The sequence below is a fragment of the Glandiceps talaboti genome, chromosome 8 (genome assembly GCF_964340395.1).
Source record: "Glandiceps talaboti chromosome 8, keGlaTala1.1, whole genome shotgun sequence".
NCBI lineage: Eukaryota > Metazoa > Hemichordata > Enteropneusta > Spengelidae > Glandiceps > Glandiceps talaboti.
In genome coordinates this window covers 6,237,836-6,258,494 of record NC_135556.1, presented here as the reverse complement: position 1 = coordinate 6,258,494, position 20,659 = coordinate 6,237,836, and the positions used below count along the sequence as shown (strand labels likewise).

Below are 20,659 nucleotides of genomic sequence, written 5' to 3'. Positions count from 1 at the left end.
CTTTTATCATTTATGTTCAATTTACCATTCTCTCAGTAACACTACAACTGTGCCTTTGATAACGTCCAGTCTACAAAATTGTCGCGTCACAATCACAAAAAATATTGTCGATAAATCTTATAAATGTACTTATTTTAGATTCGAATAACGCCTAAACATGTTTTAAAGGAGATTTGTTATGTAGGCCATATAACAGTAGTCGCTATATACTGGCCTACCCGCCGAAATTCAAATACGCAGTTCAAACAATTTAATGAAATATTTCCATGGTGTGGGAATTCGCTTAATATTTATGAAAACCTTGACAAATCGCATTATATAATAATATCCCGGGCGGTATCCAAAACATATGTTTCTGTCCCTTTGAATAAGATCAAAGTCCATACGGCCGGGGTCATCATTTCTGAGATAAAAAAATACCCTCCTCGTGAAGCGCATGTACCCGCTCGTAGCTCGCCGTGATCGTCTAGTGGTTAGGACATTGCGTTGTGGCCGCAATAACCCAGGTTCGAATCCTGGTCTCGGCATTACACTTACAGTGTGATATCACGACAGAGTGGGCTTTCTTTTTTACTCAACATTTTCATGTTTTCTATTCCCACCTTTTTTGATATCTGCCCGGCCAACATTTCCAATATTAAATTTTTTTTTTTTTTTTTTTATACTTTATTAGTCTATAAATCCAACTTAACACGTATTCTATTTGTATATAGTTCCGTGTCTTCGTAACGTAACGAACCAAGGGTAACTTGATTGTCAAAACGTCAACAAAGAAAAAAAATAATTTGTAAATATTGCTTTTCAGTCTGTTGATTCTTCTTTTTTTGGAAAACAATCGTAAAACATATGAATATGCAAATGTATGAATACGTAATTAGTTCATTACCTTGAGTCGAGAACCATTCATAATGAAAGTGGTCGTATCCCAATCGTCCACTCGGCGTTCTCTCCGAAGATGGCCCGATTGTTTCCGATCTTTCCCAAGACTGGCTGTTGAGATCCAGCTCCTTTGAGATTGTCTTGACATTTTTCGAGAACTTACTCAACCAAATTCCTTTAGAATTTTTATGTTATACAAGATATCCAAGTATAAGCTTGTGTGCTTGAATTGCGGTCACTACGCGATGAATATTTTCATAGATTTTTTTCACGGCTGTAAATGAATCATGAACACGCTCTTCTCGGCTTCTTAGATACGGCGATCCACTGTATAAAGGTGAAATTATATGTCACGGCAACGATTGACTCATGTGTTGTCGTCTAAACAACTGGACGCCGCTATATTTCGTCACTGTACAAAAATGTATATACACAAATTCTCTTATTGCACTGCTGTGTTTGGTCAATACTAGTTTTGCTTAACCTGTGAACAGAAACAAAGACCAGGGTTTTTTTTTAGTAATCTTTGTTGAACAAAAGAACATCTCACATAAACAAAGGCAGATTTATATTACTATGACGTCATAATGTTTGATTTTGTGATAGTTAAAACTGATATTTTGACATCGCCATCGTTAGTACAAAACCAACTTTTAAAATCGAATTGACAGTAATTATTAAATTTTGAGAAACGTAACTTTTCGAAGCTTGACAGGTGCTAATTAATTATAAAAGTTTTATTAAATGTAATCAAATTCGACTTTCAACTTGATCTCCAAGTATCTCAAGGTATTGCTATATAGCCCAAACAAGTACAACAACAAATTTTTGTGTGTGTGTGTGTGTGTGTGTGTGTGTGTGTGAGGGGGGGGGGGGGTTCAGATCCAGAAACAAAATGTAATCGTAAATTAAAATCTGCGCGATTATTAATTGTTTCTGTTTATTTTTTTTTCAGGATAGCATACCAGGAAAGATAAAGGAATATCTCAAAATGACTGTGGGAGAGAGATCACCGGAAATAGTACAAAATGTAAGAGTACGCTTTGTTTTGTCATTGGCAGACGTTTTCTCTGGTTTTGTCAACATAACTAGTAAAAACAGTTTGTTTCTATACATCTAAATACGTATACACTTGAATATTGGTAAAATAATCTAAAGCCGAATTCTTTCTACCACTTCTAAAAATACCAACCTCATCGAGATAATATCGTAGTATTAGTAGTATTGGTGAATTTAAGATTGTCTTCGTATGAATGTATTACCACAAGATTTACCAGGCTTGTAATTCAAATGTATCTAGGGTCGGTAAAGAAAATGATTTTATCATAATCAAGTTCAAGCTTGTTTATCCTTACCTTATTATCGTTGAAGTTCGTACCCACAGCTTGCAGGAAGGGAGCACTGCGTTCTTCTGTTTTTGTTCATGTATCTTTACTCAAAAACACAACCGCGATGACGTCATCAGTGTGACGTCTTGTCTGAACTACGCATGACCTTTCAATGTCACGAACACGGAGTGTTTTGTTATCTCACTTAAAGACTGCGCCGCACCGTCAACCCCTTTCTGTGTTTCCGACGACGGTCCCCGTTGTTTCCCGGTGACGCAGGTATTCCATCGTTGTTTATGTCTGATTTCCAATAACTTAAAAAATATGATTAAATAACTGAACACAACTTATGAAAAACAAATTTATGAAAAACAAATTTCATGACTACCAAGGTTTTTCAGTGTGTAGTACTGTCACATTCCTTAATGGTTATCCAAACTACACAGTAATCAATGAAAGTATCTGTCGAGTGGGTTATTTTGGTGTGTGAACGTCTCAATGAAGTCCAAGATACTAGTAGTCTGTACGGCCACCTTTCATAGCATAGAGTGGTTGGTCAGTAATAGTAACACAGTCCCAACGTTCGATATTGGCTCTGACCATTATTTTCTAGGGGTTTGAAATATTGGTAAGACTTCGGAATACATACATACCGACGAACAAAACATGCTTTTGCAATAGACAACTTAACGATGCGACGTTCGGGTCAGTTCGAACACAATTTCAATTTAACACACTACACGACAATGACCCTTAATGTCGTTTTCAGAAGCAAAAAGTACCCCGAGCAACGAATTACAATTCTATCGAATCATGAAGTAACCGATCTCAAAGTACTGAGTGCTCGTATGTGTGAACTAGATATGCAATTATCGTTGTCATGACAACCAAATGAATTGCCGCAACACTGATTTGGTTAATGTTAACCGAAATGAGCCTATCAGCTTTAAACCAAACCCGTGAGTTTGTTACCTTATAAATTAATAATGACGGTAACAGATCTCTGTAATCTCGAAATGGAGACATTCCGACTTGAAAAAAATCTCCAAATAAAGATAAAGATTTCATCGGCTATTTCATGTCAAGACAATTATAAGTCTGCGAGGCTCATAATTGTCCGCGACTTTGCTCATAATACGATTTAATAAATTTAGATGCGAACATGAAAGGAAACACACTTTGTTGATGTCCCAGGTGAAAACATACAATTTGTATGGGAAATGAAAACCGATCTGCGTCCTATATTTCCCCGCACTTAACAAATTGCTTTTCACGCCCACGGTAAAAACAAGAGAGTCGATTATCTGAAAAAAACATCGCATAAAAAAACATTGATGTTGTTCTATATGCATGTGTACCAGTAATTCGATTTGAAATCAACATGAATTGAGTTTTTATAATGGCTTTTAACTGAAAGATTCGCTTTAGATTCAGTTTCTGTCTTTAGCCCAAGGCTAGGCAAGCTTGGTTTCCGAATTTGTCAACGCTAAGCTGGAATAACAACATGTTAGCATAGCAGACGGAACAATCGGTTCAAGTTGTATATTTTGAAAAAAAGTTCCGTCAAATATGTGCATTATTTACCGATTTTATGTGTTATTTTGGGGATATGTATGTATGTATGTATGTATGTATGTATGTATGTATGTATGTATGTATGTATGCGTGTACGTGTGTCTGTCAACTAACCAATTGCACCAACCAACCAACCAACCAACCAACCAACCAACTAACTAACTAACCAGTCAATCAATCACTACAGTTCACATATATGAATAAGTGGCAAACGGTGTAAGCCGTGATATATATGTGTACTATATCGATCGTTAGACAAGTTCTGTTCACTTCAGCCGTCAATCTAAACGTGCTTAATCTAATAGACGTAGTCATCTAATTTGATAATTCAAGTATATTTAAATGTACACCAACACAAATCGTTAGTGTGACTAGGTCAATTTAAGGTCAGGATCTTAGACAGTGAATACGTAGGGTGCCAACTCTGAATAAACATGTTATTTGATTATGTTCTTTAATCAAATATTTTACTTCAGTATATATTTAGTGTGTGAACTGATTTGATCAAAGAAATACCAAACCCCGATTTTTATTACACTGTCTCTCAAGTGTTAATTTTTGTAGCGGTCTTCTTTTTGTTTAGATTGTCAGAACTATGCAGCAATTTGAAGAGTTTGCAAAGTACCCACCCGATATCCAAACACAGATGTGTGAACAAGCATGGTGGGATAAGTAAGTAGAAATGATCGTCAAATTATCATACAACAACTGATGAAACCAAGGACTGACGTTTCTAAATAAGGGATTGTGCAAGAAAGGATGGTGGCCAAGTTACTACTCCTGAAAAAATTCTTGGTTAATTTTTTTTTCAAATTTTTGGTTAAAAAATAATTAAAAGGCCGTTTTATTTAGACCAACCTTACCAAGTCTAAATGACCAACACCGGAAAATGTACCAACGTATCATCTTGCTAATTGCATGCACCGATGGAGAGACCGTGAATAGCAAGAACATGACTTTGTTTTTCATTTTTATACCGGAATAACAGCTACTGACAAGTTTTCTGTCAAAGTAAAGATGAACTGAATTGTTCTTCATCATGTTTCTTTCAGATTTGGTAGGAACCGTGTAATATGCAGAGAAGGTCAAAAACCAGAAGGACTTTACATAATTCTTTCTGGAAAACGTGCGTATTAAATGTTGATGTTCATTGTCATACACCCGCATCTCAGACCCCTCTAGTAGTGGTCTGAGCCCGCATATACTATTGTAGGCTTGTACTTTGTTCAAACAGATGTAATGAGCAATGATTTCCAGACTCTAATAATATTGTTTTACAAATCTGTCCTGTATAAGTATTCGGTCCAATGATACACACATCATTAAAACACTCGCCCAACACTATGGTGATCACAACAACAACAACAACAACAACAACAACAACAACAACAACAACAACAACAACAACAGCAACAACAACAACAACAACAATTTCAACAACAACAACAACAACAACAAATGGCAACAACAACAAATGGTATTTAAAACGAACACGATAAAAACATAGAGACAATCACAGTGTACGCGCGCCTGGACTTCATAGATTGAAGTGCGACGGATAAAGAAACATCGACTCTTATTTCATGTTTATAACTTTAACTATCGAATGAAATTTAAAGTTTTCGTTTTTGATCTTTTCTTGGTTTCCTCAGTTACTGAAAATACCAAGAGTGGCCAAACATTCGTTTTGAAGAAAGGCGACAAATTTGGGGTAAGTTTTATTACAATTGTCTCAGACGAGATAAAACATGAATTGAAAATGTCGCCTAGACTGTCGGACAGACTGTATAATTATTTGACCGTGGTATGTACTGCAGCAAAATACTACTGTGAGTAATGTTATTTGCTTGTCACACTTGAGACGCGGAGTTCACTTAATCATGTTATCGCCAAGTCTCTGGCCCAAATTCCGAAACGTAATGCGTTTATGACGATGTGTGTGCTAGCAATTTCAAATTGATGGATTGGTTGTTTGTTTTTGCAAGGATTATCAGCGATAGCATATGGAGTGGGTGCTTGAGACACTTTTGTTTACAGGTATTACTGTAACCATAGACCCTACACGAGTAGACTCTATGCTTTTGTACACAATTTACTTTGGCTGGCATTTGATCCTGGCAGTTGACAAGTTTTAAAACTGACAGAAGTAGCTATTTTCGAGAAACCTGGTGATAATTGTTCGGCATGATTGAATGATGACGTATCTCTCCATATACAGGAATCTGATATCATACGAGGTGGTCAACGTAGAAGTACAGTTATGACGAAAGGTGACGTGGAACTCTTCTGTTTGCACGGACAGGTCAGTTTTACTATTCTTTTCAAAGACAGAAAATAAAATGTCAATGCGGTCATGGTGATATTCATACAGACACGAATATTCTGGATACATTTTGTCATGAAATTAAAAAAAAGAACGGCTAGAGGAGTATTCATATATTTCAAATTGGTGCTCAATTGCATTTAATAATTCCCTTTCTTTTCTTTTCTAGGACTATGATGATATTTTTAATACAAAATTGGACCTATCACCAGAAGCCTGTTTAGATTATTTAAGGTTTGTGAGATTCTTTTGTTTTTATCACCTTTAATACAGTGTAGCTTTAGTTGTACCACAGTATTTCTGATAATTTAATTTTTATCCGTGAAATCATCTTCGAATTTTCACTCGTTGGAAAGCTTGTAGTTACATTGATGGCGCACTTCTAAAAATTTTCTATCGGACACCAAACCAACGATTGGATTCGAAACAGCTCTCATCTCTCGCGTTCGTCAATGTAAAATCACAGTGGCAATAGTAGAACTTCCCCAACGACGTTTCTGCGAGAGCGGAAATTTTTTTGTCAACATGATATTTGAGTTTTGTACAAAGATAACTGTATTTATCATGGTTTTGTGATCTCATTTACTGTCCGGATGTCTTCAGCGGCACACGAAATACACCTAAAATGCGTATACCTATTATATTTCTGTCAACAGAGAGTTTCCTGTATTTAAGGCTTGGCCAGGTCTTGATAAGTTAGTTGATGCACCCAACTCAACGTGGGGATTTCAAAATTACAGGTAAGTACGTTCATGAGCTGTACTTCGTACACATATCATTTCGGCAGAAAAGTGTATACGTAAACAATAGAAAGAACATTCCACCCTTTCGTGTGTCCTGATTGTGTCACAATCTAATTACTGCATGTTGTTTTTCCAGACATGCCTGTATTTACCCGTAAAGGGTCTGTCTGTGACCCCTCGCTTCACCTCTCTTAATCCTTTTTCTGTGTGTGTCTTCTCGTCTCTCCCGTTAAGTTGCTTTATCATTGGGGACATTGCTAATCCAAGAATAATGCAATTTCGTTCTCTCTCTCATATTTAACAGACCTGGTCAGGTAATCGTTGCCGATAGTCGAGATAATGAATGGATATTTGTCATCAAATCGGTGAGTTTGTTAGGATATCATGACAACCTTTGCAATACAACTTTCAATGTTCAAGTTAAAAACATCATCTAACAAAGTTGATACTATTTTGTTTTGTATGTGTATGTGTATGTGTATGTGTATGATTGTGTATGTGTATGTGTATGTGTATGTGTATGTGTATGTGTATGTGTATGTGTATGTGCAATTTGCATGTATTTGCAAGACCCATGGTGTTCAGTTACCCATTCCAAGGATTTATCAAGTCTTGTTGCAATGCTCATGTTTTTACAAGAAAGGTTAAGGGAAAAAACAAAAGTCAAACAAGATGAATAAGTTTGAGGGCGATATAGCAGCATTACGTTCGTATTAGGAAGAAAGCAGATTTTTATACCTTCTTCATTTTCAGGGCAAATGTGACGTACTAAAGAGACTTACACCAAACGTTTGTTGCATAGACCGTAGTAAGACGTTATACAGAGAACTTAAGAAAGCAGAAGGAGCATCAGAAATTGAAGAGAAACACAAACAATCTGAAGACAAATTATTACAAAGAGAAAATTGTAAGTCGTGGTCCCAATGTGTACTTACATCTACCTGATCTGTTATTGATTTTGAGGTACAGATTATAGTTTAAACACACACACACACACACACACACACACACACACACACACACACACACACCACAGCATTATAGTTTAGTTCATATACAATATCATTACCATTGCATTTACACATTCATCCACAGCCACCCACACAGGAATTAACATCATATCCCCAATCACTGTTTACGTCACTATGGCAGTTAGGGTTCACTGATTGGATGAACAACTTTTTATGGTGATTGAGGACTATGACCAGACGTGGTTTAGTTAGAGACCACGTTGGCATCCAGACTAACACCATTAGTATACTACGGAACGCATTGTAACATCGTCACATTATTTTCCGTCTTAATATTTTCTCATTCAGTGCGCCATCTCATCATGACATTACATTATCTACATGTATTAATATGGAGAGAACATTGCTGATCGATGGCCGAGCACTTGAATATAAATATTAATTAGACTTATTTCAAACTGGATGACACGTTTCTTTCAACAAGACTATTTGATAGGGCTAATTTATTTGTTCCTCGAAATATTATCACCATTAAAATTGTACGCGGCTAATGATGGTATACCTGACCGGACAACTCTATATTTGGACTTTTATATAGTATTCTAGGCAACAATGGGTTTAAATCTGAATAACAATAGCTGACAACATGGTTATTGTGTCTCCTTTCAACAGCAGTCTTCGTTACATCTGTTAAATCGAAAAAGAAGATCGAGAATCCACGAAGGGCGCCGGTGCCGAGACAAGCCATATCGGGTATGCCTGATAAAATTATGGAACGAAGAGAAAAACTTAAACCAGGGATGTATGTCAAGGTAACGGACATATAACATTTACATCGGTGATTTGAAACTTCCTACAGTGTCAGTTTGTCTAGAATTTACTTAGCATCTACTAATATTTTCCCAGATTCTAACTTTGGCGTTGTACACGTAAACTTTGAGTACGTTTACTGTGAAATTGGTAGATTGCTACTGTTTACTTATTAACGGGAACATATCGTACACGTATGGTGGTGGGGTGGTTGGTCAGGGTGGGGTGGGTGGGGGGGGGGGGTCTTCAGTTTTACGATGGTGTTAATCTGCCACCAGTCATTTCCCATCTAAATATAACATTGTTTATTATCAAAATCATAATTTTTTTCATTCATTTTTGACAAATTTCATTTTTTTAAAGTACTGAAATCATATAAATAATTATCAATGTCTTAATATCAAGATTTTGTGAAAACAATATAATATTTACAAAAAGTAGAATCAACTAAATTTGAGGGCAGACAATTTTTTTACTTCGTGTTTGGTCAGAATAAGAAATCTATGGAAGGATATTTTGCCGCTTCTCTTCGAATAAACGTACGCCGGACACTTGAAGTTGTGCAGCATGACAAACCACGCATGCGCCACACAGACCATAGTTTTTATCAAGGTTAATATTTTGGATAAAAACCTTCGGAAAGTTCAATAAACGAGAATAACTTAACATTTATTATTTGTTGCAGCTTTATTGTAATGAAGATTGTCTTTAGATCCTTACTAGGTAGATAGTGGATCTATTTGGACACAGACTAGCTATCTTTTATTATTTTATTGTTATTATTATTTTCAAATTTCCTCTATGATTCATGATCTTGACATTACTATATTTTGCTCTTTTTCCTTCAAACTCTGATCGCCTGCAGACCTTGGATGAGGTATACTTCGTGGACTTAAGTTGATTTTGTTTCGTGCTTTTATTTATTTATTTATTTATTCATTTTCTTGTCGTCAAATGTGGTTTGCAATCATACGTTGTCTTTGCTGTATGGTCTTCACGCGTGATATTATTTCTGTATCACATTGTTATTGTATTTTAAATAGTGAACACCAGATAAATTGTTGTGATAAATTTGTCATGTAACTTTGTGTTTTGTTTCCAGTGGTAAATATCGTGACATAGTTGTTGATTTTGTTCGAGTGTTCATGTAGAACTGTGGTAGAACAAATAGAAAGTAGGTTTTTTTTTACTTAAAGATAGAAATGTTCTTTCGATAGATCCCAAGAAAGATGTTACAAAACTATGGAATGAATGGCAGTTTACGTAGAGGTAGTGAACCTAATATACCAGAGTGTGTTAAACTGGCCGAGTTAATTGCTGGCGACGTCTTTGTAAGTACCAACTCAAGATACAAGTATTTAATTATTGTGTGTGTGTGTGTGTGTGTGTGTGTGTGTGTGTGTGTGTGTGTGTGTGTGTGTGTGTGTGTGTGTGTGTGTATGTATGCATACATGATGATGTCTTTCTGTCTGTCTGTCTGTCTTTCTGCCTGTCTGTCTGTCTGTCTGTCTGTGTATGTATGTATGTATGTATGTATGTATGTATGTATGTATGTATGTATGTATGTATGTATGTATGTATGTATGTTTGTATGTATGTATGTATGTATGTATGTATGTATGTATGTATGTATGTATGTATGTATGTATGTATGTATGTATGTATGTATGTATGTATGTATGTATGTATGTATGCATGTATGCTATGTTAATCAGTGTATCATCTCATTACAGGGTGTGTGTACAGTATTACCAGGACATGTTGATGTGGGTGTTAGTCTTGTAAGTATTCAGTTAAGTATTATCCACACACATTTACAATGAAGATGTCAAAGTATTGTCAATGACTTGAAATTGACAGTCCCTTTCTCCTTCTTATTAAATATTGATAAACTTAAGCTAGAATTAATGATTTGCCCCTTTTAGAAATCTTTTTTACAAACTTCATACAGTACTTCCCTTCGTGCATTGGATTTAGTATAACAATGTTATTAATGTGTACATATCATTCTTGTTTTTTCCACTTCTTTAGGTCAGTCGTGGAGCTGAAGCCATTAGAATAAGTAAAAACTTCTTTATGAAATATGCAGACGAACCAGCCTTGACACAGATCAAAATGAGGGTACGTAGCTACTCCCGGGGTTCAGATACAAATGCAGTTGTTTCCACGTTCTGTCGCTGAGGGAGCTCGACATAGCACTCCAAGTGGTCAAACTATAAAATCTTTTGTTTTCTGATAACTGGCATATGGCTAATTGCATGGTTGCTCTCATGAAGTACTCTCGTGCACAGATGCAGACTCCCTCACACACATACACTGTATTTTGACAATCCCAATATTTATCGTAATTCAGCTGAGGAAAATACAAGTGGCCTGAAGGGGGTTTTGTCACTCTGAGTCACTAGACGAGTAGTGACAAACCCTTAGGTCACAAGTATTGAATATGGTATATGTATATATATATATATATATATATATATATATATATATATATATATATATATATATATATATATATATATATATATATATATATATATATATATATATATATATATATATATATATATATATATATATATATATATATACATGTATACACACACACACACACTCTCTCTCTCCAGCTGCTTGTATACAAACAGTTTCCAGCATCCCTGACACCCTTTTCTGCTGGTTTACACAATACCAATACTTCTACTTGTTACATTATGTAAACAGGTATTCATACAACATACACTTTCCTCTTTGTTTTTTCAGTATGAACCCTACCCTAATCAGGACAAAGTGTTAGAAGAACTTGATATCAGTAACCAATGGGAGGAGTATAAACATATAGAATTTAAAAGAACACTGGAATTATTGGGAAAGAAACGTGATATTAGGAAATGAACGACAAGATGTTGACACTGGTGCTGTGTACTTAAGTAGTCACATAACATACAGAGATTGGGATAATGTCAACTCTGTAGAATGTTATGTACATGAAGTGCAATGCTTTTTTTTGTAATTTTCTTTTCACACATTCAATTGTCACATTAGAAAAAGAACGATGGTTTATCACATGGAGAGTCATACAGCTGAAATTATAATTGCGTACATTTTCAATGACCAAATACCATGCCTGATTAGAACCAGATTCAAATGTGAAATCATAAAAATATATGCACAAATTATCAAAAAAAAGATAGTTTTATTTCAATTTCAAAAGCAAAAACAACAAACAAATTAGACTTTGCAGGTGATGTCTATAGAGTCATACAATAAATAATAGATACACACCTAAAATATTAATGGGGAAATTCATCTTGCATTATCACTTTGTCGTAAAATTGATGAATAAATCATCCAATTATCAATTGCAATAATAATTGCAATGTTTTAAACAGAAGGATGTTTCTCTTGACTCTTTTAGGTAAGCAGTTCATTTCAATGTAGTTTGCACCAAATAGCCCAGATCATTTGTATTGGTGAATTTTGACTAACGTCACTCCAAAAAAGATGCTTTGTGCTAACAGTTTTATTATCAAACCTACAACTTAGATTATGATTCCATACAGCTACAGTTCAACCCTACCTAGATACATCCAAGTCCAGCATGAAATCTTTCCCTTTGTGATTGGTTAATGCTGTCTAGCGATGGGGAGATTACATCGCATAGCTCCACTCTCCTTGTTGATTCTGATCACATAGTGACACTGAGAACATCATCAGACACAGTCGGTAGATTTGAAACCAGTTACAATTTGTACATGTTTTCTGGCTGATGTTTTATTGAAATAAAAATATTGTAAGCACAAGGCTAAATGTCTGCAGAGGGACATCTCATCAAAATCCACCAATGTAAAGGATCAAGTCTAACTCAAATGTAGTAGTATTAAATTTTTACTGTTCACAAAAACTCCAACCCATTCTCAGATAAAGTCAGAGAAGAATATCAGAGAACTCATCGTTCAATAATTTTGAACAGAGAATAGAATTTATCTAAAAATAAAAATAAAAACCATATCAATAGTACATTTCAAAAATGACCACCAAACCCTATATGGGGAAAGTAATGAAAACTGGTGATTTCTTTGAAAACAAGAAACTGAGCAACCAAATTTCAATGAAAAATGATTTCGAAAGGAAAGGAAAAATTCGCATATGGCAAAGTTTTAGGTGATGACATTTCTTTTGATTTTCAAATAAATTGGTGCCAAAAATTTATACTTCAATTAAACACTTTGACTGTCTTAACTTTGGTTTGTTGATGATATATCATGTTCATTTTTATCCTCCTCTTTGAGCATTTAAAAAAACCCCAAAACCTTATTTATTGTTATTTTCATTTTTTTTATTGATGTTGTACATTTATGATTTCTTTAGTGTCTGAAACACACAATTGTTGAAGTGTAAGAGAGAAGGATTTGTTCTACACTGTTGATAATTGTTTATTGTCACTGTATACAGTACATGTTAAAGTTCATTGCTGGTAGGATTTTGTACCGTAAAAAAATAAAGCACCACTGGGGCAAGTTTGATTGCGAGTGTGTCACCATAATACATGTGATGATAATCAAAATATGCCATATTACGGTTATCGAAGTATCTGCCATTTTGCTTGCAAGGGTTGTAAGAGGGAGCCCAAGATTTGGTGAACTGAGGTCTATTGTTTGGTACGATTGCAATGCATGTAGCCTTGAACAAATTTGTTAATAAAACTTAAAAAGAACATTGCAGTAATGGTTAGGCAAGTTTTGGTAACTGGTAGTCACTAATAGAATAGTACAGTGAGATCAAGGCAGAAATCAGTTGTAACTTCATGCATGCTGTTTTTAATATTCAACACTTCGGAACATCACTTCTGACCTAAATGTTAAACATGGTTTATTTGTGAACAGCCCCCCCCCCCCCCCCCCCCCTAAATCATGAATTTTTGTATCAACCTGACAACCAGAATATGGCAGATTGTGTCAATGGTGCTCTACCTATCATCTACAGTGAAAATAAAGGAATATCGACAGTATAAATCCATTCATATCTCATTATGGTGGCCATATTGTGTTCTACTACATGTAATTATTTCATGGAAATTAAAGATATCAAAATACACTGACAGATTGCTTACATTGGGTTGTCTTTGTTTGATATATTTATGCCATATATATTTATTTTCTTTCAAACACACACACACACACACTAGGGTGGGTGGGGAGGGAGGGGGTGAGTCAGTTGCCACTACAAAGCACACTATTCAGAAAACAAATACTTTGTTGTGAGACTGGTGCAATCAAACTCAGGAAGACTATTATCATTAAACACAGTAATCCTCAAATCAACACAGATATCATCACTCATCATGTTAGATCAAAAAGTTTGACAGTACTCTAGCAAATCAAAAAAATACTTGCATTCTACAAAGTGTGTAACTTATCCACAAAGTAAGTCATCAGAATTGCTAAAGGGCTGCTAATCTCATAAGTTACTACCACTCAATTTGTTAAAAAAAATACTGGTGTCAATGACAAAAACTACCATGAAAGGATAGAAAAAACAAAAGAAATAAATGATGTACATATGAGGGCGCACTTTATCTCCTCCCACTACAATTTGTCGTGACTTTATAAACTTGAATTGTGGTATATTTAGCAAAATATTGCCATCACAGTAACTTATCTTTAACATTAATCAATATATCTGTATATTCAAACTTTAACAATTTGCATATATTTACATATAAATTCCACAGAATAGCCTGGTTGAACCTTGATATAGCAGCATAACATTATAACTTGTCGCAGATTGTAATCTAAATTCAGAAGATGAAAAGTATTTATTTTCAGACAGGCAATTTTGTGATAATTTGAGTCAATTCTCTCTTACATCCTATAAGTTTCTCTTACGTCAAGTACCTTGATAGTGAAAAACAAAGTAAACAAATTAAGTACAATAGAGGGCGCACTCTCAAAAGAGAATAAATCTCTCTCATAACTGGCAAGGGAGTGTTGCTAGCTGGCTATTTGATTGTTATCACTATCTATGGAAACCTCTGTTAGCTGGTGCTCTATCTTGGTGAAGAGAAGACTGCAACTTGTAATATTGGTACAACTTTTAAGGTTGTCAAATCTGCTAGTACGGCTTCCGTTGCCTGTAACGATGTCACTTCCATCAGATTAGCTCGTCGGAATGCAAACACTGCCATGGCTAGAACTGTTGACGAGAAAGATTAAAGACAAAACATCAATATAACAAACATGTAATGGTACATATATCCATTAGTTTATGGGGCCAATGATATAAATAACACATTCTCAAATCACCTTTACTTTTTACTATTGATGTTGTTTTCTCTGATCATATATTTTCAGCCTCTGTCTCTACACCCACACTGTTTCCTCTTTAGAAATATGGGTAGATACATATTTTTGTGGAAATCAGCTTTCATAAATTCAGTATATGTACCCTTGTCATGTCTTGGAGTAAGGACTTGAACACAGAAATGTTCGTGCTAGCAATCATCTTCAGGCACCCACTCCTATGCTTAGTTCCTTTGAATTCTACATGTACAGTATAATAGTCTGACTATAAGAGGCAGCTGCCAAACCTAGCCAGTGGCAACACAGTAAACACTATCTCAGTCACTGCACAATGAGCTAGGCAGCTAGAATATGTTTCATCCTAATCATGCTTGTGAAGGTACAAGTATATGAAAGACTTAGCCATGGGTGTTATCTTTCAAGTGTTTCACACTGTGACAGTTTCAAAAGTCAAGGTGAATCACAACACTATAATAACTGCCTTATATTATAACAAAGAAGCATAATGGCTCATCAAAAAGTTGTCAAAACTGGTCAAAACCAGCCTAAACATGTTCAACGTATTCCATTCCATTCAGTCCAGATCAAACTGGTCCAAACCAGACAAAAACAGGTACAAACTTATCAAAACCATGCATTCAGTCCAGACCAAACTGGTCCAAACCAGTCTAAACTAGTTCAATCCAATCCAATCCAATCCAATCCAATCCAATCCAATCCACATCAGTCCAGACCAAACTGGTCCAAACCAGTCTAAACTGGTTCAATCTTCTCCAAACCATTCAGTCCAATCCAGTCTAAACTACATCTAGTTTAATGCAACCCACAACTGATTCAGACCCAAATTCTGCCCATGAGAATTAGTTCTGTACAGCAAAAGTTGAAGCATACATCAAAATTGTACAAGATAATCTGTACGACCTTGTGAGTCATTACTCTGTACGTACATGTATCTTCCCAGTTTTGATTACCCCTATAACGTGTGACTGCATTGGTTGTCTACATCGACGTCAATACCATCACCCATATAATTATATCAAACTTGATTTGACACCTTCAATTGCATCAATTTGTAAAATCACTTCCTAATTTGCTGCAAATTTACTCTTGAACTCTTCACGTTAAACGCAATTTACACAATCACAAATTTACAAAGCCTTTGCAGAGAAAAACATTGAACAAACACACTGAAGCTATACACATAGCTAGGGGGTCTTTACTAGTTGATTTATAACAAAAAACTAGGGAGTCTGCACCATATCTTTCTTTCAATCAATTTTCATTCATTTACGATAAAATGAAAAACAAAATTTTTATATTGTCTTTTATTCAATTCTTTGAAAACCGCTGAGATCAACTTAATGCATTGATTTCATGAGATAACTCAATTGAAAACATCTGGAAATGGAGGATAAAAGTGAATGTGTTTTTTCCTGTTTGATTGTGACCGCTCCTGTCCCAATTTGTCAAGTATGGCGGTAGTTTCCTGATTCCTGATTCAGCTGATAATATCAAAGGTCACGATCCGATTTGTGCAAAAAAAACTTTTAAGTCAAACATAATCACAGAGGAAAATTGACCAGGGACAATATATGTCCGGGGCTTATGATAGCGTTCAATTTATCATTACTGAATGGGTTGTGCATTGAACAGACATAATGCTGTGAGTTCAATGCAATAATTTAGAAGATTGAATGTCTTATTTCGATGTGAGGTGATTAAAGTATTATTAAGATGAAACTGATTTTACGTTTAGAGTCTGCATTCACACCAATGAAATAGTTGTGTCAATGTTCTCATTACGTAGGAAATGTACACTGAAATGTATATTGTGACAGGTCTCGTAAGATAGATTTTGTTATCTGTTATCACCTCATCATCTCTATTTAATGAACATAGCAGAAACCTTAGATTAATTGTCATTATTAAGAGTACTCAAGTGCATATTCTAAATTATGTGAGACAACGCAGAACACATGACAGTGAATCAATGCAAAAACTATCTAAAAGTTACCTCAGAATCATCATAATTAAACTTCTCTATATACTTTGCATATAGTACATATATTCTAACTTTTTTGAGAGACAATACAGATCAGAGTGATACAGTGTATCAAGTAAATATTTAAAATTGACAGTGTATCAACCAAATATTAATATGTAAATTATTCAAAATTTCAAAACTATAAATTAGAGGATTTGAACAGAATTTAAGTGAAGACCATGAATCTTAGATGTTGTGAAGTGCAAGGGCTATGCCACATTGTGGATGGGGTGGTAAGGGGATTGGAGGCTTCAGTTGAATGGGGATTGGTGCATGGAAATGTTGTATGGATAGATTTGTTTTGATGGTGTCATGGAGACGGGTGGAGTGATACAGGGATTGAAGTGTTGGGGGTGGGGTGGGGGGGGGGAGAGAAGAGGGACATTCAGAGGGGAGGTGTAGAAATGTCGTGCAAATATATTTATTTGGATGGTGTCATGGGGAACGATGGGATTGGAGGGTTGGGGTGAATAAGAGAGAGGAGGGACTATTGAGTGGAGAGGGTTGGAAATGTATCTTGTATGGGTTTATATACCAGTAGGGGTTGTTGTTAGAAACGGTAGGGTGCATGGCAATGGGTTTGGACTGAAGGTGAGAAAAACGAGGGACTCAGTAAGGAAGGGTGGAAATGTTTTATAGATGAGTTTATTTGAGTGGTGATACTAGGAAGGGACACAGAATTATATTCTGTTTAATATTATAGAAGTTGAAACATGGGTGTGGTGGTAGGGATCATGCACTTAGGGGTATGTCTAGTTGGAACATTTGCTGTGGTAGTAGTGGTGGATATATGTAAGTGGTTGACTGGTTTGAAAGAGCTGAGCAGGCCTTAGTATATTCAAGTACACTTTCAACATAAAATGTATGAAACTGCAATTATACGTAGCATCAACTCTGGCATTTACAGTCCCGTTTGCTGGAAGGACACACGATGTAAAAACACTCTCAAAGTGTAAATTACAGTCATTTGGAGATGAGCAGTAAAAGCTTGTGTTTTTAGAATAAATTATCGCTTGCAGACATCATGAAATAGTAAGAGAAGTGCTGTTAGCCATAGGTATTGGTATTTATTGATATGGCTTTAAGATAAATAAAAAATGCCAGCTTTAGTCTGTCAGTCAGTACCATCAACTGGAGAATAAATGACAGAAACTGATACAGTACAATAAAATATGCAAAACGATGACGTCTCTCGGTACAAGGCAATATGGCGAGAATGTAAAGAAAACAAGTAATTTACCAAAAAATATGAATATTTTAGAGGTTTATGTCGTAACTTTTATAGAAGAAATATATCAGAACTAGATAAGAACAGAGTATCAGAGAGTTTTTTGATAAAATATCCTCAGAGTATTATTAAGTCCACTGATAGTAAAATATCAAAGAACACCATTCCAGGAGATAAAGCTATTTCCATACACTTTTGGTTCTAGCAAGTCATTTCATGATTTCACATAGTCTCGTTCCTATACAGTATCGTTACGATTTACACCTCCATCATTTTGGCATCCTGACTACATCACATAAATTTCGTTTAATTGCCAAGGGACACCAAATTCAAACTATTTTTCACCTCTCTTGTTCCAAAAATATAAATCTAAATTAGTTTCTATGACTTTGTTGACGAAAGCTCCAACCCACACTCAGTCAAAAATTAATAAGACAATTGAGTGGCCACCATGAAATATCTTAAAATGAAGAACACAATGATCTCAAAATTTATCCACACTCAAGATATACTTCAAAATGACAACCAAATGTCGTGTGAACTCTATGGGGAAATAATAGTGATTATTTTCCTTGAAAACAAGATGGCGAACAATCAAATTTCTGAAATTATTACATGCTTTTTCTTTGGGCCAAGTTTTTGGGGTGAATCACATACTATGACTTTCAAACAAATTTGTTCCCAAGGCACACCCCATCTCATGATTGCTTTTTATTTTTCAACCAACACAAAAAGTTGGACACTCTTTTCCTTATTTCCATTGCAGAATTCAGCTTCACTAAACACTCTGTGTTTGATTAATTTCACTAGAAAACTCAATGTATAATTTCACTTAACTGTCTAGAAATCTCAACAAAAGTTAGCTTTATCAACCAAAAGTATAGCATATCATTTCAGAGACTTGTAAGCACCAAAATATCAGACACTTCCAATATTTCGACGGACTGATAGCCAAACTGTATAGTGGTCATAAATTAAAGCAATATCATGGCAGTGTAAGGACTCACCTGGTAGTATCTCCAGCGAGTTATAGGCTAGAATTCTATCCCATAATAGTAACAGTTGATCACTTGCAAGGAATCCAGAGAAGGCCCTCATTATCCACTTGAAAGCTATCTTCAACCTGCAATGACACCATTCAAAGACAAGATGTTAATCTAGATATTCTACTCGACAAAACAAGAGCAATTATCAAGCCATAGATCAGTGTAACAGCTGCATGGTGCGTAGACTATGACACAAAACACTTTTTTTATCTACGACATAAGGACTGTTATATCTTACAGTGGGAAGTCACCTGAACTGATTAGAATGTGAAGTAGAAGTGAACATTCCTTTGAACTGTTTTCAAGTGGAAAGATTTTGTATGACTCTGAGATGATAACATCAGTAAGTTAGAAACTCTAGGGTGACAGCTGACACTCTGTCTGTATACTTCTATGTTTCTGTTTTCACCACAAAATACCATTCGTCAGTATTATTAGTTTGGTTTTACTTCCTTCATAGTGTATGAAATTTAACAAATGAAATATGGGTGTTGGAACTGACAAATTTTATATGACTATAATATCACTGTTTCATTGTTAAACAAAAGTGTAATCCTACTAGTAACTACACCATGACAATATCATACATATGTTAAATTCAAACACACTGACACATATACACAAAAACACTCACATACACATACCGTGCATGGTTACAGTCTCCCAAAAACATGATATACAAAATTAATATATATTCACTCACACATTCATTCACAAACACATCCACACAAGTTTATGTAATTATCTAAAATGTACGTATACATACATGTACATACATACATACATGTATACATACATACATACATACATACACACACTCATGCATACATACATACATACATACATACATACATACTATACATACATACATACATACATACATACATACATACATGTTTGTGTGTGTACATTATATGTACGTACGTACGTACGTACGTACGTACGTATGCACGGTATGTGCATACATATGTGCATATCCACAAATATTCAATCCATATTTACATACCACATTTTTCCTACAGACATCAATCAATCAATCAATACAGTTTAGAGTGACAGAAGCCTCTATTTTTAGTGTGAGCTAATCCTTCACATGTCAAACTTGAAATGAGTGTCTTCAATATACATGGTTAGGGAAAACAGAGGTCTTCATTCATCAGGTGATTGATATAACATAAATGTACCAAATCTCAGTATCATACATTTACAGTAATTGGAAAGGTCTTCCATTTTAATGACTTACAGACAATTTGCCTTTGTGTTGAAATGATACCTAGTACGTTTTATGTAGACAAGAACTTGGTGATCAATTTCAGATGTAATGTTAGCACAGACAGTAGTGAAGGAATAGTTGTCCCCCTCAACTGAACCCCCCCCCCCCAAAAAAAAAAAAAGAAAAAAAAAAAGAAAGAA

At 35.2% G+C, this 20,659-nt stretch overlaps 1 protein-coding gene and 1 non-coding gene across 2 annotated transcripts in view; one reads left to right on the top strand and one right to left on the bottom strand.

Moving 5' to 3' along the window:
* The first annotated feature begins 455 nt into the window (after positions 1–455).
* Positions 456–527, top strand: Trnah-gug (transfer RNA histidin (anticodon GUG)). Its single transcript has one exon. It is a non-coding gene; the product is annotated as a tRNA-His (tRNA).
* A 13,010-nt stretch (positions 528–13,537) lies between these two features.
* Positions 13,538–20,659, bottom strand: part of LOC144438521 (TBC1 domain family member 19-like) — a 145,310-nt gene continuing 138,188 nt past the window's right edge. The window contains exons 15-16 of the mRNA XM_078127581.1: positions 19,208–19,323; positions 13,538–14,821 (exon numbers count right to left, since the gene is read on the bottom strand). Of these exons, the coding sequence (XP_077983707.1) occupies positions 14,676–14,821; positions 19,208–19,323 (262 nt within the window). The 3' untranslated portion in view covers positions 13,538–14,675. The remainder of the gene's footprint in view (positions 14,822–19,207; positions 19,324–20,659) is intronic.